General features: G+C 39.8%; 1 protein-coding gene across 2 annotated transcripts in view; it reads right to left on the bottom strand.

The window, feature by feature from the left end:
• The window catches only part of LOC106878967 (KRR1 small subunit processome component homolog), a 52,913-nt gene that overhangs the window by 13,296 nt on the left and 13,814 nt on the right, over positions 1-25,803 (bottom strand). Inside the window, exons 5-6 of one of the 2 annotated variants that reach the window (XM_052967756.2) lie at positions 25,656-25,739; positions 23,901-23,957 (exon numbers count right to left, since the gene is read on the bottom strand). In XM_052967756.2, coding sequence (XP_052823716.1) covers positions 23,901-23,957; positions 25,656-25,739 — 141 coding nt within the window. The remainder of the gene's footprint in view (positions 1-23,900; positions 23,958-25,655; positions 25,740-25,803) is intronic. The other variant, XM_089352347.1, reaches the window with a different exon arrangement.

The raw sequence follows: 25,803 nt of genomic DNA, 5'->3' as shown, positions 1-25,803 counted from the left end.
ACAGACTTGATTTTGTGTTTGAAGCTGTTGGTATTGCATCATCATCATTATTTTAATAATTAAAAAAAATACTTTCAAGGGCACAGCCATGTCAATAAGCTACCAATGGGTAGAGATCAGAATAACCAAATGTGATATTTGGTTAGGCATCTATGCATTCTGAGTTCAATCCCCACCCAGGTGATTTGCTTTTTAAGGTCAATAAAATACAGACGTCAATGTAATCAACCATTCCTGTTGACTCAACATAACCACAGTCCAATGACTGAAATCACTGCAAAAAAGTTGGCAGTTCACTAAGGTTATACCAACCACTGCCACTGTCACCACCACCTCCTCCTACTACTACTACATCATAATAATAATAATAATCCTACTATAGGCATAAGACCTGAAATTTTGGGGGAGGGGACCAGTTGATTACATCGATCCTAGTGTTTTACTGGTACTTAATTTATCAACCCCGAAAGCATGAAAGGCAAAGTCGACCTTGGCGGAATTTCAACACAGACGAAATACTGCCAAACTTTTTGCCTGGCATGCTAACAATTCTGCTACGAAAATGCAACAACACATACATATAAAATATGGAAGAAAAATAATGTAAATAAAGACCTCGATAAAACAATGAACCCTAACAAACTAGCTAATATAAGAAGATATATTCTAAAAGCAAAAAAAATATCAGAAATAGAAATAGAACAATTGAAAGGAAAAATACATCAGGAAAATCTAGATAGTAGTCACACAGCAATGCCAAATAATAATATAAACACTGAGATAGCAAAACACGAGGACAAACGTAACATTTCCGGCAAAAACGAAGTAAACAAAAAACAACAAACCCAGACCGTAGAGATGTATAATAGTGTACAAAAAGCACCAATCCAGAACACCACAGACAAACATATGAATGAAAAGGAAGGCAAAACAAATCTAAAGCCTGGGAATAACGAAGGGAAACCTAATAATTACGATACTATGAAAATGAGAATAACCAAAGAACTGAAAACCACAGATCTTAGAATGGACCACAGATTATATCTCCCAAAAATCAAAATAGACAATAAAACATCAATAATAAATAGCATAAACCTGGCCGTCACGGAACTAACAACTACAGAAACAACTGGCAATATCACTGAGCTAAATGACATGATATATGCGGCAGCCACTGCAGCCACAAAAGAAGCAGGATACTCACTCAAACCCATCCGAACAGGAGTCCTACCACCCAAACAGACCTTGTGGATAAATAACATCCAGAACAAAATTTAAAAAAAAGAGAAAAGATTTATCGATTCTCAACGAAATTAGTAAACAATCAACACAACTAAGTAACAAGAAGAAAACAAAAATACTGTACAAATACAGCATTACAGAAAAAGACTTACCTGAGGCAAAAGAAAAACTAAAGCAACACATCCTTGCCAAAGCAGAAAGGATCCACCGGTATGAGAAACGCCAACATTTCTTTGAACAAAACAAACAGTTCAAATCCAACCCAAAAAAACTCTACCAAGAACTGGGTAAAAATAAAATAGACATTACTGCAGCACCAACAGCAAAAGAACTGGAAGAATTCTGGAAACAAATATGGTCGGTGAAGCAACAACCCCAAAAAAGGACCATTAAAACAACGAACTTAGCACCTGAGCAACTCTGGGCCCCTAGAACAACTGAAGAGGCCACCCAGACACTGCAATGACTAAGCAACTGGAAGGCACCTGGACACGACAAGATCCCCAACTTCTGGTTAAAACACCTGTCAGGAATGCATAAAAAGCTGGCAGAAAACTGTAACAACATACTAGCAGAGCCAGAGACAATGCCTGAATGGCTCACGAAAGGGAAAACCATTTTAATCCCCAAATCCACGGAAACGGAGAAGCCACAAAACTATAGACCTATAACCTGTCTCCCTACGATCTACAAAGTCTTTACTGCAATAATATCGCAGAGATTGAGTACGCACCTGGAAAATAACAACCTGTTTCCAGAAGAGCAGAAGGGATGCTGCAAGGGCTCATACGGCTGTAAAGATCAATTATTGATCAATAAAGCCATAACTGAAGACAGCCGCAGAAAGAAGAAAGGCCTCAGTATGGCCTGGATGGACTACCAAAAGGCTTTCGACAATGTTCCCCACACGTGGATTCTGGAAACACTAGCCATAAACAAGGTGGCACCAATTATTATAAAATACATAAGGCACTCAATGAACAAATGGCAGACAGTGATACAGCTCCAAACAAAAGAGGGACTTGTGAAAACGAAAGCCATCCCCATTAGAAGAGGAATATTCCAGGGAGACACGCTCTCTCCACTCCTGTTCTGCCTGGCACTCACACCTTTAACTGAATTGCTAAATAGAACTGGATGCGGTTACAAATGCTATGGGAAAACAGTCAGCCACCTTCTATATATGGATGACCTAAAATTATATGCTAAAAATGACAAAGAGCTAGAAACACTACTACAAACAGTACACGGCTTTACCAAGGAAATAGATATGAAATTCGGATTAGAAAAATGTGCCAAAGCAACCCTGAAAAGAGGAAAATTAGTTAAAAGTAGCAATATAACACTAGATAAAGCCAATGAAATAAGAGAACTAGACGAAAGCCAACCATACAAGTATTTAGGAGTCAATGAACTAGATAGGATACAACATACACAAATGAAAGAAAAAATAAAGAAAGAGTACTATAGACAAGTTAGATCAATACTAAAAACAGAGCTCAATGCTAAAAACAAGATAATGGGTATCAACACTTTAGCTGTCCCAGATATAAGCTACAGCTACAATATCCTTAACTGGACACTAAACGAACTATCTAAAATAGACAGGAAAACAAGAAAAATAATGACAGGATATAGGATGCACCACCCAAAATCTGACATAGAAAGGCTATATATACAACGCACAGAAGGTGGCAGGAGTCTTATACAGCTAGAAAACTATTATAAATTAACCACCATAGGACTGCAAAAATACCTACTCCAGAAGCAAGGAAAACTAATACAAATAGCCACAAAACACAAGCAAAACAAAAAACTGTTTTCAGTATTTAAGGATGCTGACAAATACAAACAAGAAATCAATCTACCTAACAAATACGAAGAAGAAGAAGAAACAACAAAAGCTATAAAACAAATGAAATTCAAACTAAAACTAGAACAGCAACGGACCATGATAAAACGATGGCAAGAAAAACCCCTACATGGTAAATACTGGGCTAAACTAAATGCAAAAGAAATAGACGGAGAAAAATCCCATCAATGGTTGAGAAGCTCAGGACTCAAAGCAGAGACTGAAGGATTTTTAATTGCTGCACAAGACCAAAGCCTCCCCACCAGAAATTACCAAAAACATATAATGAAAAGAAACATAACAAGTAACTGTAGAATACGTGGAGATGGACAAGAAACAATAAATCATATTATCTCTGGCTGCCCAGTCCTGGCTAAGAAGGAATATATTCACAGACACGACAGAACTGGGACCTATATACACTGGAAGCTATGCCAACACTATGGAATAACAACAGAAAAAAGATGGTATAAACACACGCCAGAAAAGGTCACAGAAAACGAGAAAGCAACCATACTCTGGGATATGCCAATACACACAGATAGAGAAATTAAGGCAAATAGACCAGATATAGTTGTCAAAGATCATGAAGAAAAAAAATGCTTTCTAATTGATGTATCAATACCAGCAGATGACAACGTTTCTCTAAAAGAAATGGAAAAACTTTCAAAATACAAAGACCTGGAAATAGAGGTAACTCGAATGTGGAATCTAAAAACAGAAACAATTCCTATCATAGTAGGTGCCTTAGGCATAATAAAAAAATATTCAGACAAATACATAACAAAAACACCAGGACTTACAAATTTATATAACATACAGAAAATTGCACTACTGGGCACTGCACACATCCTACGCAAAACACTTTCAATACAGTAACCATAAGAGCACCACAGCAAACCACAGCACATACCCAAGGCGCACAGAGCTGCGCTCGGTAGTGAAGTGAAAGCACGTTATAAAAATAAAACTACTGAACAATAATAATATAACAGTGTATCCCCACTAATTTTTGTGCTGGGAATGATTCCTTTGAGTGAAATACTGAAGAAGACAAAGTTGAATATGATCTGGGAAGTGGTAAATGAAAGCTTAATCACCTGCAATTCATAGATGATCTCAAGTTGTTCACAAAAAGTGAGACAGAACTGAACAGTCTGTGCAGATTTTCTCAAGTGATATCAAGATGGAGTAGCTGCGGCAACTGAGAAATATATTGAATTCTAAGTTCAATGCCAATAACATAATTTCAGTAATAAACTCATGTGCAGTCACAGTGATTCAGTATGGCATTGGAATTCTGAAGTGGACAGAGGATGAACTAAAGGAATTGGATGGGAAAACAAGAAAGCTCCTAACAATGCATGGATCCATCATCCACATGCAGACACTGATTGTCTATACATGAAGAAAGAAATGGAGGAAGGGGACTGATAAGTGTGGAAGACTGCGTGCATACTGAACTTGGGAATCTGCTGAAGTATCTACCCCAAAGTGAGGAAACCTTGCTAAGGGCAGTTAGACATGATGGCAGACTAAAATCAGGGAAAAAGAAAAGAACAAAACAAGAAGTACAAGGACATAAAGAAGCACTACACAATTAATTCCATGTAGCCACAACTGAAGCTGCTGCAAAATGTAGATGGGACTAGTTGAGGAAGGGAACACTGGAAAAAGGAGACGAAGAGTCCAATATTGGTAGTGCAAGACTAAACTTTGGCTACAAATTGGAGAGTCATCTTTAAGAATGAGTAAATGTCTTCACTGTACTGAATCTGTAATAGAGTTGATGAAACCATTAACCATGTTCCCATTTTACCCATTTAACTCCTGTGCTCTCTCATTCATACATTCCAACATAACTCATCCAACAGAGTATGCTCACTTCATTTCTTTCCAGCCATACAGTTTATTCTGTTATGTAAGACACCATTGTAACACATTGTTCTAATCAAGTTATTATTTCACTAAATGTTGTATAACAAAACTAGACTGTGTCAAAACTACAACCATAGACCTTGGTGTTGGTTAAAACAGTTGCATATTCTGCTATAAAAACTGAATTTATTTTGTATGCAATAGTGTATAATTAAGTGAAAATCTGAGAGGAAGTGCTACTGTCAGTAATGCAGTGCTGCAAGACCAGTTTTCTGTGACTAGAAAAGAAAAAGGGGAGGGGAGGAGGAAGAGGAAAAATTTTCTTTCTCTTGTATTTTCCAAAAACAGAATACAATACTGACAATGATTACTGTAAAATACTGTATATATATATATATATATATATATATATATATATATATATATATAAAAATGAGAATGTGTGTCTGTCTGTCTGTGTGAATCCCTAAAACTCAAGAACTACGCAACCAATTTCATTCAAATTTTACACATGCCTTACTTAGGGTTCCAGTTGTGTTTTAGTAAAAAAAAATTATTAACTTCTTGCAGAGTTCGAGCACACGGCAACATAATATCTCCTCCACTATTTAAGTATTACGTGTCAAAAGTGAAACAAAAACACTCATGTCAAATACTTTCACTTTAAAACTGAAACTATTCCACTAACTGAAACAATCACATTTCGATACTGTAGTGACATACTTTCACAGAGAGAGAAAGAGAGAAAGAGAGAGACAGAAAGAAAGAGAGAGAGAGATGTATATGTATACATATACATGTATATGTACACCATTTCGATACTGTAATGACAGATACTTTCAGAGAGAGAAAGAGAGAAAGATAGAGAGAAAGAGAGAGAGAGAGAAAGAGAGAGAGAGAAAGAGAGAGAGAAAGAGAGAGAGAAAGAGAGAGAGAGAGAAAGAGAGAGAGAGAGAGAAAGAGAGAGAGAGAGAAAGAGAGAGAGAGAGAAAGAGAGAGAGAGAAAGAGAGAGAGAGAAAGAGAGATGTATATGTATACATATAGATGTACACGTATATGTATATATATATAGATCTATACATACATGTATATGTATACATATGTGTAGATGTATATATATAGATGTACATGTAATATGTACACATATATACATATATACATGCATACAGATATCTATACATATATACACTCATCACACACACATACACATGCACACAAACACACACATTAGGCATTTGTTTTCTTATCCAAAACTACGTCAAAAGTACTGAATAGATCTTTATGAAATTTGGAAATTATATTCTTTGCATAACGGCCATAACTCCCATGAAAATTCATATATTTTTGATGTTGATGAAATTTTAACCCGAACATAACAGATGAGCATTATTTAGAAAATGATGTCACACGTTATCGAGGCTACCATTCTTTCTGGATGTGTAAAGGGGGATGACGTCTTTATTCCAAGAATTCCTCTTACTCCATCAGGAGCAGACATTCCTTTTACATTCAGAAGACTACAATTCCCCCTTCGTGTGACTTTTGCCACGTCCATAAACAAATATCAGGGTCAAACACTGTCTGTAGCTGGTCTTCTCTTGGAAGAGCCCTGCTTCTCACATGGACAACTGTATGTTGGCTGCTCAAGAGTGGGCAGCAACAAAAAACCTATTTGTATATGCTCCACAAGGGAAAACAAGGAACATAGTTTACAATGAGGTGTTATAATCACAACAGCAAGAAAGTATGTACATGATCACCTTCTTTTACAAAACTTCATTGACTTTCATATATTTATATTGATATACATATATATACGTGTGTTTGGGTGCGTGTGTGTATATACATCTCTATATATAAAGATGATGCGTAGTCTAGACAGCGTTTTTAGATTTCATTATTCTCTTTAACCCGGGCAACGCCGGGTATTTCTGCTAGTATATATATATCTATATATATATATATATATATATATATATATATATATATCATCATCGTTTAACGTCCGCTTTCCATGCTAGCATGGGTTGGACGATTTGACTGAGGACTGGTGAACCAGATGGCTACACCAGGCTCCAATCTGATCTGGCAGAGTTTCTACAGCTGGATGCCCTTCCTAACGCCAACCACTCAGAGAGTGTAGTGGGTGCTTTTACGTGCCACCGGCATGAAGGCCAGTCAGGCAGTACTGGCAACGGCCACGCTCAAAATGGTGTATTTTATGTGTCACCCACACAAGAGCCAGTCCAGGGGCACTGGCAACGATCTCGTTTGAAAGTCCTTACACATGCCACGGGCACAAGTGCCAGAAAGGCGACGCTGGGTACAGGTGCCATAACAGAAATAATAAGTAAATTAAGCTTACAGGCAGAAAAAGATGTCATGGTCCAGTTATACTAATGACCTGGTGTTAGAACTCAATACACATGCTTCAGAATAAAATGTTAGCTGAGTACAGGACATCATCATTGTTTAACTCTGCTTTCCATGCTAGCATGGGTTGGACGATTTGACTGAGGACTGGTGAACCAGATGGCTACACCAGGCTCAAATCTGATCTGGCAGTGTTTCCACAGCTGGATACCCTTCCTAACGCCAACCACACCGAGAGTGTAGTGGGTGCTTTTTATGTGCCACCGGCACAGGAGCCAGACCGGGCGAGGGGGCTGGCATCGACTGACACATGAATTGTGCTTGTTGTGTGCCACCAGCATGGGAGCCAGTCAGACAGCACTGACATCAGCCACAACTACAATATCCATTTGATTGTGGTTTGATTTGATTATAATATGAAATTAAATAGATAACAAAGGACCAGGAAAATCTGCACTGAACTCCATTAGCTTAATGCTGTTTCTGCTGTAAGATGCAGTACAGCCAGAGCTGAGTGCTTGTGCATCACTTTACAGCTTCCTCAGAGCATATGATGAACTTCTTTCAGCTTCCGTCTACCAAATCCACTTACAAGGTTTCGGTCACCCTGGGGCTATAGTAGAAGACACTTGCCCAAGGTGCCAGCTCTGTCTACAAACCGATTGGCTGAATCAATGCACAACAACACAACTACAACAACAGCTAATGCAACTGTTGTTGTTGTTGACACTCCGTCGCTTACAACGTCGAGGGTTCCAGTTGATCCGATCAACAGAACAGCCTGCTCGTGAAACTAACGTGCAAATGGCTGAGCACTCCACAGACACGTGTACCCTTAACGTAGTTCTCGGGGATATTCAGCGTGACACAGAGTGTGACAAGGCTGACCCTTTGAATTACAGGCACAACAGAAACAGGAAGTAAGAGTGAGAGAAAGTTGTGGTGGAAGAGTACAGCAGGGCCATTGCACCTCCACGCTAATGTAACTACAACAATAACGTCCGCTTTCCATGCTAGCATGGGTTGGACGATTTGACTGAGGACTGGTGAACTAGATGTCTACACCAGGCTCCAATCTGATTTGGCAGAGTTTCTACAGCTGGATGCCCTTCCTAATGCCAACCACTCCAAGAGTGTAGTGGGTGCTTTTACGTACCACCGGCTCGAAGGCCAGTCAGGAGGTACTGATGAATTAGGATGAAGTTGGAAATTGAACTGGTTATATAGAGTTGGGGTCACGTACGAGTCGAAGAGGGAGAGGAGGAGAGAGAAGTAGTAATGCATAGAGAGAGAGGGGGACAGAGGGAAATAGTGGTGCAGAGAGAGTGAGGGAGAGAGAGAGATTGAGGGAGAGAGAGAGAGAGAGGTACAGGCAACAGTACATCACGCTGGTTAAATTCCTTCGGTTTTTAGAACAAAGTTGAAAGAGACAGCAGTGTATAAATTCTGAGATTAAATGCTTAAATCGGTAACATAACTAAATGAGAATTCAATCGTAATTTTTAAAGGGAGGAGAGACAAAATTTTAGACAGGTTTGGGCTTAGAGGAGCATAACTTGAATAAAGTAAAGAAAAAGCGATAACTTGAATAAGGTAAAGAAAAAAATACATAAACAAGTATGAATTTAAGACAAAACAGAGATTGAGTGATGTTTACATGGAAAGAAATATATAGATAATAGAGAACAGACGGGGAGGGGGAGCACAGGAAGAAGGGATAATATATGAAAGTTAGAAGGATAAAAATTTTCTTAGCTGTCCATATTTTTATATATATATATATATATATATATATATATATATATATATATATATATATATCCCTCTCTCTCTCTCTCTCGGAGAGGCACAAGCACCTACACACTCATATAGACATGCGGCAGTAACTTACGCCTACCAAATTCAATATAAACACAATGTGTGCTAGTCATGCTGGTAGAAAGTGACTAAAGCAACAGAGTGAGTGAATAAGTCAGATATGCTACATGCAGGCAAACTGTAGTAAAAGGTTTTGCTCTGAAGTCAAAGTACAAATTTTTATCATAAATTATGTTTACTTTAATAATTTCACTAACATACTCATATATTTAAAAATATATGAAATTAAGTATTACACTTCTTTGGTTTCAAAATATTGCTCATGTAACATTTATATGTTTCTCTCTCTTTTTCTTTGTGATTTCTTCTTTGTAATATAATCTTGGGAAAGAATATATTTGCAGCTGAAGATAGCTTTAAACCATCCTGTCTATCAATTATATACTCATGTAATGATGCAACGACTGTTTGTGTATAAAGCTTGAAACACGTGTACCGCAGAATCCTTTGTATTCTGCTTTAATTTTACGTTCTTAATATATATATATATATGCATGTATATATATATATATATATATATATATATATATATATATATATATATATATATATATATATATATATATATATATATATATATATAGGCGCAGGAGTGGCTGTGTGGTAAGTAGCTTGCTTACCAACCACATGCTTCCGGGTTCAGTCCCGCTGCGTGGCACCTTGGGCAAGTGTCTTCTACTATAGCCTCGGGACGACCAAAGCCTTGTGAGTGGATTTGGTAGACGGAAACTGAAAGAAGCCCGTCGTATATATGTATATATATATGTGTGTATGTGTGTTTGTGTGTCTGTGTTTGTCCCCCCATCATCGCTTGACAACTGATGCTGGTGTGTTTATGTCCCCGTAACTTAGCAGTTCGGCAAAAAGAGACCGATAGAATAAGTACTAGGCTTCCAAAGAATAAGTCCTGGGGTTGATTTGCTCGACTAAAGGTGGTGCTCCAGAATGGCCACAGTCAAATGACTGAAACAAGTAAAAGAAAGATAAAAGAAAGATATATTACATGGATCACCCACTCCTGTGAACGACCAGGCAGAAAAGGATAGTGGAGCCAAGGAAGCAGCCAATAGAAGCCCCTCTGTGCCAGTGGTCCTACAAATGAAAGGAGCCCTCACCCCAATAGATAACCAGAGGAAAACAGTACCCACCACAAGAAAAGGAAGAATGGAACACAGGTATAAAGAAGTAAAAGGAAAATGTAAAAATGAAAATGTAAAAACCGAAACCCCATTCCACCAAACAAAAAGTAGAAAATCCTAAGGTGGATCCAATGCCATCCAAGACCCTACAGGAAAGAAGAAATTTGGAAGGCACCCAAGAACCTGCAAATTTTACCTGCAAGGCAAATGTTGGCATGAGGAAGACGGCAAAAACTGCCAGTTTGCCCACTCGACACCCCACCAAAACTACAAAGGCCTAAATGATAAAAACTTCCCTGAGGAAAGACGACAGATGTCCTCAAGGAGAAAATTCACCAAAGAAGTGCGCTCTTCAGAAATTATACGCAACGCAGTAGCTGAGCAAGAGTCTTTTTTGTACATGGCGCAAAAGATTGTGCAGCAGCTGACGTGGCTACACCAAGCACAGACAAGGTATCTTGCCCACCACTGTCAACAGACATGGGATGGCCTCCCCTAATGCCTGCACAGGCATCATGCCAATAGTTTTACTAAATATTGGGGGCCTGTTGCATTATAATAATAAAAGCAAAATTTCTTTCCTGAGAGACCTTGCTGCATGCAATCAAGCCCTATGCATAGCACTCATGGAAACTCACCTCAGCCCTGATATAGAGGATGCAGAAGTACACGTACCAAAATATGTCATACTGCGAACAGACAGAAGGGAAAGGAACCATGGTGGAGTTGCTGTATACATCCGTGACGACCTCACACCCCAGGTCTTACTATCATACTCAAATTCAGTATGCGACAACATAATATAGTCATATGCAATACATATTGCCCACCGGATGCTCCAAACCACATAGGCAAATTTGAAGATTGCCTCACTAGAATTAAAGAAATCCTCATGAAACTGGAACACCATGTGACTATATTTCTTATGGGTGATTTCAACTTCCCCAACGTCAAATGGCCCGAAGGTCTCATACTCTCAGGAATGACTTATCGCAAGCAAGCACAGGTGGAATGCCTGCTCAACCTCACCAATGCCCTATTCATGGAGCAAGCTGTTCTCAGACCAACTAGAGCTAATAACATTCTAGATCTCTGCTTCACGAACAATATGGACATCATTCATGATGTGAAAGTGACGCCGACATTAGTCTCGGATCACAACATAATAGAGCTGTCTATGTTTGGGCCGAAAGAAACCAGAGACATACAGCCTAAAGGAAGCACCAAAAATCTCTCCAATCTGAACTTCCACAAAGCAGACTGGAAATCGATCCAGAAAGAGATCCTCAGAGAGGATTGGCCAAAATGTCTCTCCACACCAGACATTGACATGAAACTAGAATGTTTCATGTCTACTGTGCAAGCCATATGCCAGAAATATGCCCCAGAGCACAAGGCCAAAACAAATAGGAACAAGATTCCAAGGGAGAGGAAGATCCTCATGAGACGACGGACGAAAGTTGCAAATCGACTCAACCAGCATCCCAAGAATAGCCAAAGGTCCCGCCTAAAAACGACACTGATGGAGATTGAAAAAAGGCTGCAACAATCCTATGTGAGGGAGAGAGCAGACAAAGAAGCCTGGGTTATAAAAAACATTAAGTCAAACCCAAAGGCATTCTTTCATTACGCAAAAGAAACAGCCTCAGTACACTGCAAGATTGGACCCCTCTTCGAAAAGGATGGCTTCCTCACAGACAGTCCAACTAGGATCAGTGAGGTACTGAATGAGCAGTTCAAAAGTGTCTTCACCACTCCATTGGAGCACAGACAAGTGAACGAACCAGTGGACTTCTTTGTTACCTCCCCTATAACCAGTGAGGCAGTTACGATGGAATACATCAACATTAGCGAAGAAGATGTACTATTAGCTATAGATGAAGTGGACATAAACTCAACTGCCGGCCCTGATGGTTTCCCAGCAATCCTCCTTAAATCTTGTAAGCATGCCCTGGCAAAACCCCTCCAGATCCTCTTCCAGAGCTTTCTTGCAAACGGCAGACTGCCAAGCAAGCTGAAGGAGGGAATAATATGCCCAATCCATAAAGGGGGAAGCAGACCAGATGCCAAAAACTATAGGCCTATCTTTCTGACTTCACACATCAGCAAAGTCATGGAAAGGATAGTCAGAGGAAAACTAATCGCATTCCTTGAAGAAAATAAATTGCTGAGTGATACCCAACATGGCTTTCGACCAGGTAGGAGCTGCCTGACCCAGCTCTTACAACATTATGACTGGGTGTTGAGGCAGTTACTCAACAACTCAAATGTGGACGTAATATACCTTGATTTTGCAAAAGCTTTTGACAAAGTGGATCATGGTGTGATATGCCACAAACTGCGTGATCTTGGCATAGCTGGAAAACTTGGAGAGTGGTTACATGACTTTCTGAAAGATAGAAGTCAGGCAGTAGTGGCTAATGGAGCCACCTCTATGAAAACACAAATAATGAGCGGTGTTCCACAGGGCACTGTCTTGGGACCATTGCTTTTTATAGTCGCTCTCTCAGATATGCCTTCAAGTGCCCGGATAGCCACTCTTGCAAGCTACGCAGACGATACGAAAGTCTCGCAGAAAATACAGAACTCCAGTGATGTTGCACATCTGCAGCAGGAGTTGGACTCAGTTTACAGATGGGCTGAGGATAATAATATGCAGTTTAATGCTGAAAAATTCCAAGCCCTGCGCTACCAACGTCCAAAACTGAATATGAAAACTTACAGACAAGGTCTGCTGTTAATTTCACACTGCTGGGTGACCACAGCTGTGAGCAGTAATCCAGGCGGCTGAGGACGAATGTCCTCCAGAGGATCATCATGGTTTCCTTATCTCTGGTTCTGAATGTTCTCAGTTGCAAGAGAAATACCTAGCCAAGGATAAACCTCTGTACCTGGCTTTCGTTGACATGGAGAAAGCCTTTGACAGGGTCCCCCGATCCCTTATCTGGTGGTCAATGAGGAAACTTGGGATAGAAGAATGGCTAGTGAGAGCTGTGCGAGCCATGTACAGAGATGCGGCCAGTAAGGTGAGGGTTGGAAATGAGTACAGCAATGAATTCCGGGTAGAGGTAGGGGTCCACCAAGGTTCCGTCCTCAGCCCCCTATTATTTACCATAGTCCTCCAGGCAATCACAGAGGAGTTCAAGACAGGTTGCCCCTGGGAGCTCCTCTATGCTGATGACCTTGCCCTAATTGCGGAGTCACTATCAGAACTAGAGGAGAAGTTTCAGGTGTGGAAGCAAGGTCTAGAACTGAAGGGCCTTAGAGTCAACCTAGCTAAAACCAAAATCCTAATAAGTAGGAAGGTAGATAAAACACAAACCCCTTCAGGTAGATGGCCCTGCTCAGTATGTAGAAAAGGAGTAGGTAGTAACTCTATAAGATGTACCCGGTGCAAGCTATGGACACATAAGAGGTGCAGCAACATCAAAGGCAGGTTAACTAGCAAGTTAGTTTTTGTTTGTGGCAGATGTTCAGGTGCAATAAAGACTGCAAACAAACAGGAAACAACTTCTATCTCATTCCAGGGTGAAAAACTAGAGGTAGTCGATAGCTTCCGCTATCTGGGCGACCAAGTTAGTAGTGGGGGTGGGTGCGCTGAAAGTGTAGCTGCTAGAATAAGAATAGCCTGGGCAAAGTTTAGAGAGCTCTTACCCCTGCTGGCGACAAAGGGACTCTCACTCAGAGTAAAAGGCAGACTGTATGACGCATGCGTACGAACAACCATGCTACATGGCAGTGAAACATGGGCTGTAACTGCTGAGGACATACGTAAGCTCGCAAGGAATGAAGCCAGTATTCTCCGTTGGATGTGTAATGTCAATGTGGATACCCGTCAGAGTGTAAGTATCTTGAGAGAAAAGCTGAACATTAGAAGCATCAGTTGTGGCGTGCAAGAGAGACGATTGCGCTGGTATGGACATGTGGTGAGAATGGAGGAGGATAGCTGCGTGAAAAAGTGCCACACCCTAACAGTTGAGGGAACCCGTGGAAGAGGTAGGCCCAGGAAGACCTGGGCTGAGGTGGTGAGGCAAGACCTTCGTACATTGGGCCTCACCGAGGCGATGACTACGGACCGAGACCTTTGGAAATGGGCTGTGCGTGAGAAGACCCGGCAAGCCAAGTAAGATCGTTGCCAGTGCCCCTGGACTGGTTCTTGTGCGGGTGGCACATGAGATGCACCATTTTGAGCGTGGCCGTTGCCAGTACCGCCTGACTGGCTCCTGTAGGATTTTCGAGCGAGATCGTTGCCAGTGCCCCTGGACTGGCTTGTGCGGGTGGCACATAAAGGACACCATTTCGAGCGTGGCCGTTTTCGTGCGGGTGACACGTAAAAGCACCCACTACACTCTCTGAGTGGTTGGCGTTAGGAAGGGCATCCAGCTGTAGAAACTCTGCCAAATCAGACTGGAGCCTGGTGTTGCCATCCGGTTTCACCAGTCCTCAGTCAAATCGTCCAACCCATGCTAGCATGGAAAGCGGACGTTAAACGATGATGATGATGATGATGACAGAGTACACTGGTCCGCAGGGAATTTCAATCCCAGAGCCTAAATCAGTGAGAGACCTGGGTATCGACATGAGTGATGATACCTCTTTCCAAGTGTACATTACCAGGATGGCGACAAAGTGCAGGCGACTGGCTGGATGGATCCTGAGAACATTCAGAACCAGAGATAAGGAAACCATGATGATCCTCTGGAGGACATTCGTCCTCAGCCGCCTGGATTACTGCTCACAGCTGTGGTCACCCAGCAGTGTGAAATTAACAGCAGACCTTGAAGCAATCCAGAAAAGATTCACAAAGAAGATTGTCTCTTTGCAACTGCTCAGCTACTGGGAAAGGCTGAAACAGCTAAGACTCTACTCCCTGGAGAGAAGGCGGGAGAGGTATGCAGTAATATACATCTGGAAGATCCTGGAAGGAATTGTGCCAAATTTTGGCATTGAAAGCTACACCAATGCCAGAACAGAACGACACTGCATAGTGTCAAAGATCCCAGCAATGCCATCGCGCTTCAGGACCAGTTACTGCAACAGTTTGGGTTTCAGGGGCCCACAGCTTTTTAATATTCTCCCAAAGAGCCTGAGGAACCTGCACACGGTAGATGTAAGGGTTTTTAAATCAAAGCTGGACCTCTTCCTGTCGAGAGTCCCAGATGAACCTACCTCACGGCAAGAGGTGCAAATGAGGGTTGCTAAATCAAACTCCATTCTTCAACAAGTACCACATATTGTAGGAGGCTCCCCGTAATAACAGTGTAGCAACACGGCAGTGCATCAGCATGGCCACAGCTCTAAGCTGAAACTATAAACAAAAAAAAAAGACATACACACACACACACACACACACACACACACACACACACACACACACACACACACACACACACGCACACGCACACACACACACATATATATATATATATATATATATATATATATATATATAAATGCATGCATGTGTATATGTGTACAGCTGAACAATCTTATAATCCTAGGCCGATCAGAGCATCGTGAGTGGGTTTAGGAGACTAAAACTGAAAAAAGCCTGTCATATATATATACTTATGTGTGTGAGTTTTTGTGCCTGTGCTTGAACCACCACTGCCACCGTTGCCACCACTGCCATGTAGCATGGCTGTTCGTACGCATGCGTCATACAGTCTGCCTTTTACTCTGAGTGAGAGTCCCTTTGTCGCCAGCAGGGGTAAGAGCTCTCTAAACTTTGCCCAGGCTATTCTTATTCTTGCAGCTACACTTTCAGCGCACCCACCCCCACTACTAACTTGGTCGCCCAGATAGCGGAAGCTATCGACTACCTCTAGTTTTTCACCCTGGAATGAGATAGAAGTTGTTTCCTGTTTGTTTGCAGTCTTTATTGCACCTGAACATCTGCCACAAACAAAAACTAACTTGCTAGTTAACCTGCCTTTGATGTTGCTGCACCTCTTATGTGTCCATAGCTTGCACCGGGTACATCTTAGAGAGTTACTACCTACTCCTTTTCTACATACTGAGCAGGGCCATCTACCTGAAGGGTTTGTGTTTTATCTACCTTCCTACTTATTAGGATTTTGGTTTTAGCTAGGTTGACTCTAAGGCCCTTCAATTCTAGACCTTGCTTCCACACCTGAAACTTCTCCTCTAGTTCTGATAGTGACTCCGCAATTAGGGCAAGGTCATCAGCATAGAGGAGCTCCCAGGGGCAACCTGTCTTGAACTCCTCTGTGATTGCCTGGAGGACTATGGTAAATAAGAGGGGGCTGAGGACGGAACCTTGGTGGACCCCTACCTCTACCCGGAATTCATTGCTGTACTCATTTCCAACCCTCACCTTACTGACAGCATCTCTGTACATGGCTCGCACAGCTCTCACTAACCATTCTTCTATCCCAAGTTTCCTCATTGACCACCAGATAAGGGATCGGGGGACCCTGTCAAAGGCTTTCTCCATGTCAACGAAAGCCAGGTACAGAGGTTTATCCTTAGCTAGGTATTTCTCCTGCAACTGTCTCACTAGAAATAAGGCATCAGTAGTGCTTTTACCTGGCACGAACCCAAACTGCATCTCATCTAAATTGATTCGCTCCCTAATTGGTTGGGCTATGACCCTCTCTGTAACTTTCATAACCTGATCTAACAGCTTGATGCCTCTGTAATTATTTGTATCTAAAGCGTCCCCTTTACCTTTGTAGCAGTTGACTATGATGCTGCTACACCAGTCATTGGGTATGACTCCTTCGTGTATCACCTGGTTCATAATACGGGTGACTAGGCTATAGCCAACACTGCCAGATATTTTGAGCATCTCTGCAGTGATTCCTGATGGGCCGGGGGCTTTCCCGGTCTTCATACTCTTAATTGCTTTATCTACCCTGGTACTATCAACTCGGATAGCTGGTCCCTCTATTGGGTCGACATATGGCAGGCTCTCTTTCTCCCATTCATTCTCTTTATTAAGCAATCTATCGTAGTGGCATCTCCAGACCTCTTTCTTTGCATCCTCATTTAATGCAAGCGTACCATCATCCATGCGAACACATTTCTCTCCTACAACATCACTATTCTCTCTCCTACACTGTCTTGCAACACGAAATACCTCGAGTCTTTGGTCCTCACGGCGCAGAACATTGGCAAATCTTTCCTTATCTGCTTCCCCTCTGGCTAAATAAACCTGTCGCCTAGCCTCCCTTCTGGCACATTGGTACAATTCCCTGCTACCACCGTTCTTCCAGTCCTTCCAAGCCTGTTTCTTTTGTCTAATAGCCCTGTCAACCTCCTTGTTCCACCACCACGTTACTCTGGGTCGGGAGGGGACCTTACACCACCCACAAATCTGGTCGGTGGCTTTCAACAGGTTGTCCCGCAGAAATCTCCAATTGTCTTCCACGTTGTATGATGCTATATCCCCTTCTATTTCGTTAAATGCTTCAAGTAACTTGTCTCTAAGTCTCTGTCCGTTTGCAGGGTCTTTAAGCTTCCACACCTTTCTCCTCCAAGCCTGTCTAATTCTGGGCACCCATTTTGCCTTGATCCCAAAGTCGCTAACTACTAATCTATGTTGTGGGGTACATTCTTCGCCAGGGTAGGTTTTGGCATTTATAAGCCGCCCTCTTTCCCTATTTCTGGCGAGGATGTAGTCGATTTGGCTAGAGTGTCTGCCGGAGCGGTAGGTGACTAGGTGACTGGCAGGTTTCCTGAAGTTGGTATTGCAGACCATAAGATCGGTTGCATCACAGAACTCCAGCAGTCTGGTTCCCTCCTCGTTGCGGGAACCGAAGCCATAGCCTCCATGTATGCCATGGAAGCCTCCAGCACGACGTCCGACATGACCGTTGAAGTCTCCAGCCACAAAGAGAAGGTCCCTGTCACTCGTCGACGAGGTAGTTTGCAAGAGGGTGTCATAGAATTGGTCTTTCAGACCATCTGGTAGCCCCGGTTGAGGTGCATAGGCTGAGATGACAGTAGCTAATCTATGATGAAGCACTAGTCTGATCTTAAGTACTCTGTGACTTACTCTAACGACCTCGATTACCTTATCCACCCATTTCTCCGCTAGAAGTATTCCTACGCCCCCGACCCCGTCAGTGTTCCCTGCCCAGAAAATCTTGTACCTGTGTTCTTTGCCTGTGAGGAACCTCGCAGAACCTCCTCTCCATCTTACTTCCTGGATGCAGCACATATCTACGCGTCTCCGTTCAAGCATCTCAACAATTTCACCAGATCTACCTTTCAGCGTGCCGACGTTGAGAGTGCCAATCCTAACAGTATGGGTGTTGGGGGCGTGGGCCTGTAGCCTGGGAAGGGGAAAAGCAGTGTCGTGTACCTGAAAAGAAAACTTGCAATTGGAAGAATTCATAAGCAAAACAGTACCTACAACCTGCAAACATTTCTCAAACTTAATGCGCTACCCAAAGGTAGGGGAGAGGATGGCCAAGGCCACTAGATGGGTTCCGGGAGACAGCCGAGGTTGACAGGATGACAGAGGAATGAACTTCCGGTGGAGGGGGTGGGAGGGCGGGTTACCGTCAGCGAGTAGATAGGGCTCTTAATTGTAGATTTTAAATATTTGAGAGACAACAATGCATAAATCGTAATTTTTAAAAGAGCAATGAATTCTAGGTGAATAGAATATAACGTAGCATGAATTTAGGAAGCTTAGAAAATGAATAAGTATGAATTTAAGACAACAACTGAATTCAATTGAATTTCATGGAGAGAAACAAGATAAATAATAGAGGGCAAACTAAAGTGCGAAGGTATGAGATGTTTGAGGCCGTAAATAAATAAAAATCTCTATCTTATCTGCATCTTGGAGATTTCGTCGTAGTATGTCAGCGAGATAATTTAGAATGGATTTCTCATTTATAAATAGCCAGAACCTGAAGACCTTAAGGAAAAACGGGAGAGAGAGAGAGAGAGAGGATGGAGGGGTAGACAGAGGCATGGCGGGAGAAAAGATCATCATCATCATATATATATATATATATATATATATATATATATATATATATATATATAAAGAGAGAGAGAGAGGGGGGACCAGTCAAGCAGCACATCACGTTGTAATTCTTGGGCTGAGAAATCAACACTTAAAAGCCATAATTTTAAGGAGCGATAAGAATTTTTGAATAAAGGAAAATGGGTAGGGGTGGGTAGGTACCGACAGCGAGTAGATAGGGCTCTTAATTGTAGATTTTAAATATTTGAGAGACAACAATGCATAAATCGTAATTTTTAAAAGAGCAATGAATTCTAGGTGAATAGAATATAACGTAGCATGAATTTAGGAAGCTTAGAAAATGAATAAGTATGAATTTAAGACAACAACTGAATTCAATTGAATTTCATGGAGAGAAACAAGATAAATAATAGAGGGCAAACTAAAGCGCGAAGGTATGAGATGTTTGAGGCCGTAAATGAATAAAAATCTCTATCTTATCTGCATCTTGGAGATTTCGTCGTAGTATGTCAGCGAGATAATTTAGAACGGATTTCTCATTTATATATAGCCAGAACCTGAAGACCTTAAGGAAAAACTACGAGAGAGAGAGAGAGAGAGAGAGAGGATGGAGGGGTAGACAGAGGCATGGCGGGAGAAAAGATCATCATCATCATATATATATAAAGAGAAAGAGAGAGGGGGGACCAGTCAAGCAGGAACAATACATCATCATCATCATTTAATGTCCATGGCATGGATTGGACAGTTTGACCAAGACTGGTAAGTTGAGGGGCTACATTAATATATGTATGTATGAATATATATATATATATATGTATATATACTAGCAGAAATACCCAGTGTTGCCAGGGTTAAAGAGAATAATGACATTTTAAAATGCCATCTAGATTACGCAGGTCTCAACTGCTAGTAGCTGAGATACTAACTTTCTACATTAACAACTCTCCAACATATGTCAACATGGAACACAGACATTGAGTGAAATGTTAAAAAAAATTTTTAACTCATAGATATAAAGTGGGGGGGGGGGAATAAATATTCGTACATGTCAAAATTCTTTATTTATTTAATTTCTAATGAACATAAATGGGATATACCAATACTATATTTGCATACATATGCATAAACTAAGAATATGCAAAATAAACTAATAAATTACAGTAACTAATGAATTTATATACAATTATAAATAATTAGGGGTGAAAAAAGTATTCGTACAGAATAAATTTATGAGTTTCTATGCCACAAAATACTGTTAAAATATTTTTTTTTTACTAGAACTTTCTCGTTTGTTCCAATAATCTTATCAGTGGTCATTTTTAAGTGTCAAAACGCTAGCTTCTTCATTTAGCACTGAGACAACGTAAAGTAGTGTCGTAATAATGGCAAAAAGTAAAGAACTCACAAATTCAGTGAAAAACTTAATTATTGAACAGTGGAAAGCAGGTAAAAGTTTAAGGAAAATATCAGAGACCCTTTGTATTCCATTTTCTACCATATCTTCATTTATTCAAAGATATAAAAAATCGGGAACTGTTGAAAACAGAATAAGATCCAGTGTACAACGCAAGATTTCCCCTAGATCTTTAAGAAAAATTAAGTGAAGTATCGAAAAAAAGGCAATGATCACCAGAAAGGAGTTGCAAGAAAATTTGTTAGCTTCAGGGACTAGTGTTACACTACGAACAATCAGCAATGAACTTCATAGGAATGAACTGAAGTCATGCTCTCCTAGAAAAACTCCGCTGTTGACTAAAAGGCATAGAGATGCTCGTTTAAAATTTGTTTATGAACATAAAGATAAATCTGATACATTCTGGGAAAATGTTCTTTGGATAGACGAGTCGAAAATTGAATTGTTTGGACGAAATTCGCGTAGTCATGTTTGGAGGGAAAATGGTACCACCTATTCGCCGAAAAACACAATTCCTACTGTAAAGTTTGGAGGTGGCAACATCATTGTGTAGGGTTGTTTCTCTGCAAATGGCACTGGCAATTTACATGTGATAGATGGTAGAATGAATATAGAGATGTACCAAAATATTTTGAACCATAATTTATGGGACTCTGTAGAAAAGCTCCAGCTTTGTGAAGGGTGGGTTTTACAACAGGATAATGACCCTAAGCACACCGCGAAGTCTACCAAAAATGGATTGTCAATCACAATATAAAATTATTAGAATGGCCAAGCCAATCACCTGACTTTAACCCCATTGAAAATTTGTGGCGTCATTTGAAAATTAAAATTCATTCAAGAGCCCAATTGTGCATTCCAGATTTGAGGAAAATTTGTCAAGAAGAATGGGAAAAAATTCCTAAAGAAACATGCAAGTCATTGATTAAGAACTACAAGAAGAGATTGGTTGAAGTGGAACTGAATAATGGTTATGCTACAAAGTATTAAATCAGAATTATCAGTTATTTATGTTCTGTACGAATACTTTTTTCACCCTTAAATATTTATATTTGTATATAAATTCATTAGTTACTATAATTTATTAGTTTCTTTTGCATATTCTTAGTTTATGTATGTGTATGCAAATATAGTATTGGTATATCCCATTTATGCTCATTAGAAATTAAATAAAGAATTTTGACATGTACGAATATTTATTTCCCCCCACTGTATATATAAAGTAAATACACATAATTCAAAAACACGTTTTGTGTAGCTTATTTCGTAAGCATAAAAACAGGTACAGATCATAAACAATGAAAGGCCAATTTTGGTGATTCATTTGACAGAGGTAGTAGAGAGCTAATCCAATAATAAATCTGACTTTGGATCTTGAAAGTATGCATGAATCCTGGCTCAGTTAAATCTCTTGTGGCTCCAAATGATGTCATCTGTAGTGCAACATTGTATTGTCTCATTTTGTTTTAGAAGTGGTTGGAATCTTGGTCAGTTAATGACAACAGTTTCTTCAATGGCTCAGGCAGTTGGGGGACTGCAGGAAGTTTAACCTTTCCACCACTGCAGCACAGTGCAGGTGTTTCTCCAAGCCACTTCCTTGCTTGCTTTACAATAAATGCACTCATTGTCATTGCACCAATGGAAACTCTAGTGTCAACTGCATAATGAACTGCTGCATCGTAATTGAAAGCTGCTTCATAGAAGTTGCTTCTCTGCTCTTCATTCTGCAGTGGAGATCTTATTCCTTTTCAGCTCTACATATCTCTGTTCCTCACTTTGAGATGCTCTGGCTTTTGTAGTGCACAGTCTATTTGTTTCTTGGTATGCTTCCCTTTCTGCAGCTGTCTCTCTTTCCATAGACAGAGATATTCTTTTGGCTGACCTTGACATTGTAGAAAAATTTGACACTTTCCTTCTAGGCATGGTGATATATGTATATAGAAAATAGTAAACAATGAAAATAACTGGGTAATGGAAATTATATTTCTTAATACAATGGGCAGAAAGCAAATAAGAAATTTTTATGGAAAATAAAGAATTGTACAGGTTGAAGTGAAATTTGTCAGTGAACCAAAGAGGCAGTATCAAAGGAACCAGAAAAAAGCCGCTAACAACAGAAAAACACAAAACCGTTGCAAAAGTAAATAACAAATTTTTAGGGAAATTAACTAAGTGTACAGATTTTAGTGAATTTTTGAAGTTACTTCTGTCAGTAAATTATGAACTTACTTTTATCAGCAATTCCATCAACAACAAAAAAACACAAAATGTTGCAAAAGTAAATAAGAAATGTGTAGACAAATTTCACGAAGTGTACGGATTGAAGTGAAATTTATGAAGTTACGTCTGTCAGTAAATTATGGATGAAATTACTTCTATCAGTAAATGTGAACTTCTTTCTGTCAGTAATTTGTCATTGTTAGCAATTGAACTAAAAGTGAAAACAATAGAGAATGAGTGAGATATAGAGAGGGGGGGGGGGGGAGAGAGAGCGCTAGCCAGTTAGACAAATAAGATAGATAAGATATAGACAGATAGATATAGAGAGAGATGGATAGAGAGATATTGACATCACTGGTGCTAGAAAACAAGAAATAGATATTTTTAAAAACTTTCAAAGATGTGAATCTAATATAAAAAGCAATATTTTTTTCTTTATGACCGATGGTTGTAAGGGAGACAATCAATTTCTGAATCCTCTTCCACGTAACCCAGGAAACGGTGTTTTCTGCCCCAGGGGGATCGTTACTCATTATGTGAAAGATTTTAAGAGTCTAAAACCATCCCTGGAACATAAGTAATGTATGTTCCCAGTTTGGAGAAAAGCAGTTGAAAAATACAGCCGTTATAATCTTTTACACACACACATACAGAACAGGATTTATATTATAGATATATAAATATACATTTCATATATATATGCTTATATTACATGGAAGATAATATTTTCAACCAAGACATTACAACCTTAATATTCAAGTGATTCAATACTGCATATGTACATATATTACTCAACTGCTGACATTTATCAGCAGTTTCTCCCATTGTTTTGATGTGCCATTTACTATCATTAATAAAACTCGTCATTTTAATGGCAGAGGTATGATAGTATAGTATATATAATATTGGAAATACATATAAAATGTTGTACATACCTTGATATTATAAATTGGATGGATATTTTTCATTGTATCTAGCACTATTTTCCGTACCTAAAAAGAGAAGTAGAATAAAATCAGTTACATCATATAGGAAAGCTGTCCCATTATACTTGATGTTTTAGTCATAAATATAAGCAACTACAGTTTGTGCCACACTTATTGAAGTTACACAGGAACTGGTTAGCAGATAAAACTGGTTTGAAAGGTGTCTACAAAACAAAAGAGAACCCTCGGGAGTTATAAATCAAATGTAAGTGTTGATTTAAGGTTAAACTCTGCAGAGCTAAATAAATGAAGTGATATTTTCTTAATAGATATAAGGATATGAACTCAGAAATGAGATGCACCAAACCAGATCATCAGTATGTAATTTGCTGTGTCATGTAGTTTTACTTGTTAAAATCATTTTGTGATCATGTTTCTCATGAAATATACTCTTCAATTAATTTTGAAAACTAATAACCTGGAGTATGTTGGTAAAATAACATGCTTAAAAATAACACATCCAGCGTGTTTGGAACATAACTTACAGGATTTTTTGTATAAAACTATTATCAAATGTTTTAATTGAAACACAGACATTTTAAAATAGATAATTTTGCATCCCATCACCTGAGATAGTAGAAAAGTTGATCAACCTAAGAGGATTAAGAAATCATGTTCACCTCCAGGCTGCATTTGAGCTTAAAAGCACTAAACCAATTTTCTAAAGTATGCCTTCAGTTCCCACCAAATATCTGTGACAGTTACCTCAACCTAATTAGTGATATTTGTTAGTTAATGTAATCAACCTTTACTCTAAAACATCAGCTGCAACATTAATATTCTTTTATTGGTATCCATCATTGAACTGTGGCCAGTTGTTAAAGTACCAGATAGAAAGTTTCACAGTAGTTGTTACAAGCCTCTGCACCCTGAGTTCAATTCCTGCTGAGGTCAATGCAGCCTTTCAACCTTTAGGGGAAGGGGTTTGTGGGTGTCAATAAAAAAAATGTACCAATTCAAGGTAATGAATTAGAAGCAATGTAAGAACATTAGACTAGATGCATTGTGGTATTTGCCCTGTTGTGAATTCAAATCCTGCCATAGCCTACCTATATGTTAGAGCACTACCAACATGTAATTTCTTTTCTGTCAATCATAATCAACTTTAGGACTTACTCCAGGTTCTTGTTTTAGTGATTGTTTTTTAACAAAAGCGCTAAGTTAGAGTTTGAATTTTCCACACAGATAAAAGTAAACACAGAGCCAGGCACATGGTCAACTAAAAACAACAGGAGACCCTTGTTCAAGGTGACATGCACAGAGATTGAATCAAGAAACACATGATTGCAAAATAAAAATTCTTTACAAAGCCGTATCTGCACATACATATGTTCCACCTTTTCATCCACAAATACACTGTCTCCTCTCACTGCTGTTTCTATAGCTACTATAATAGCCTCTGCTTCTCGGAGCTAGCTGGGTTCTTGCTGCCTCCACCCAGGCATTCCTAACCCACTCATCTCTCATCCTCTCACTACACTATGTTGCTGACTCCACCCAATCCTTCCTTCCCAGAACATCATTCCTCCGGAAATTCCTCCCTTTCCTTCAAATGTTGACTTACAAAGGTTCAAGAGGAACATTACTAGATCAATCTCACAGGTCTTGGGAGGGTCTGTGAAGGTTATGCCTCACACTACTTCTTCCTCAGACCAAGCAGTTAAAAGAAATTCAAATTTCAGCAATAATTCAAATGAACTTAACCTCTTTGATTCCTCGAAATGTTCCAAGTGCAGACACTGTGTTTCCTTGAACTAATACATAACAGTTAGTGAGTAATTCAATTGCCTGAAAAAGTAGATAAATAGAATAGTTATGAAAGAGAATGTGGAAAATGTGTGTGTATGTGTGT

This window comes from Octopus bimaculoides, chromosome 5 (genome assembly GCF_046866305.1).
Source record: "Octopus bimaculoides isolate indiv1 chromosome 5, ASM4686630v1, whole genome shotgun sequence".
NCBI classification, from domain to species: domain Eukaryota; kingdom Metazoa; phylum Mollusca; class Cephalopoda; order Octopoda; family Octopodidae; genus Octopus; species Octopus bimaculoides.
Note: the sequence above shows the minus strand (reverse complement) of the source record. Positions and strands in the feature narration are given on the sequence as shown.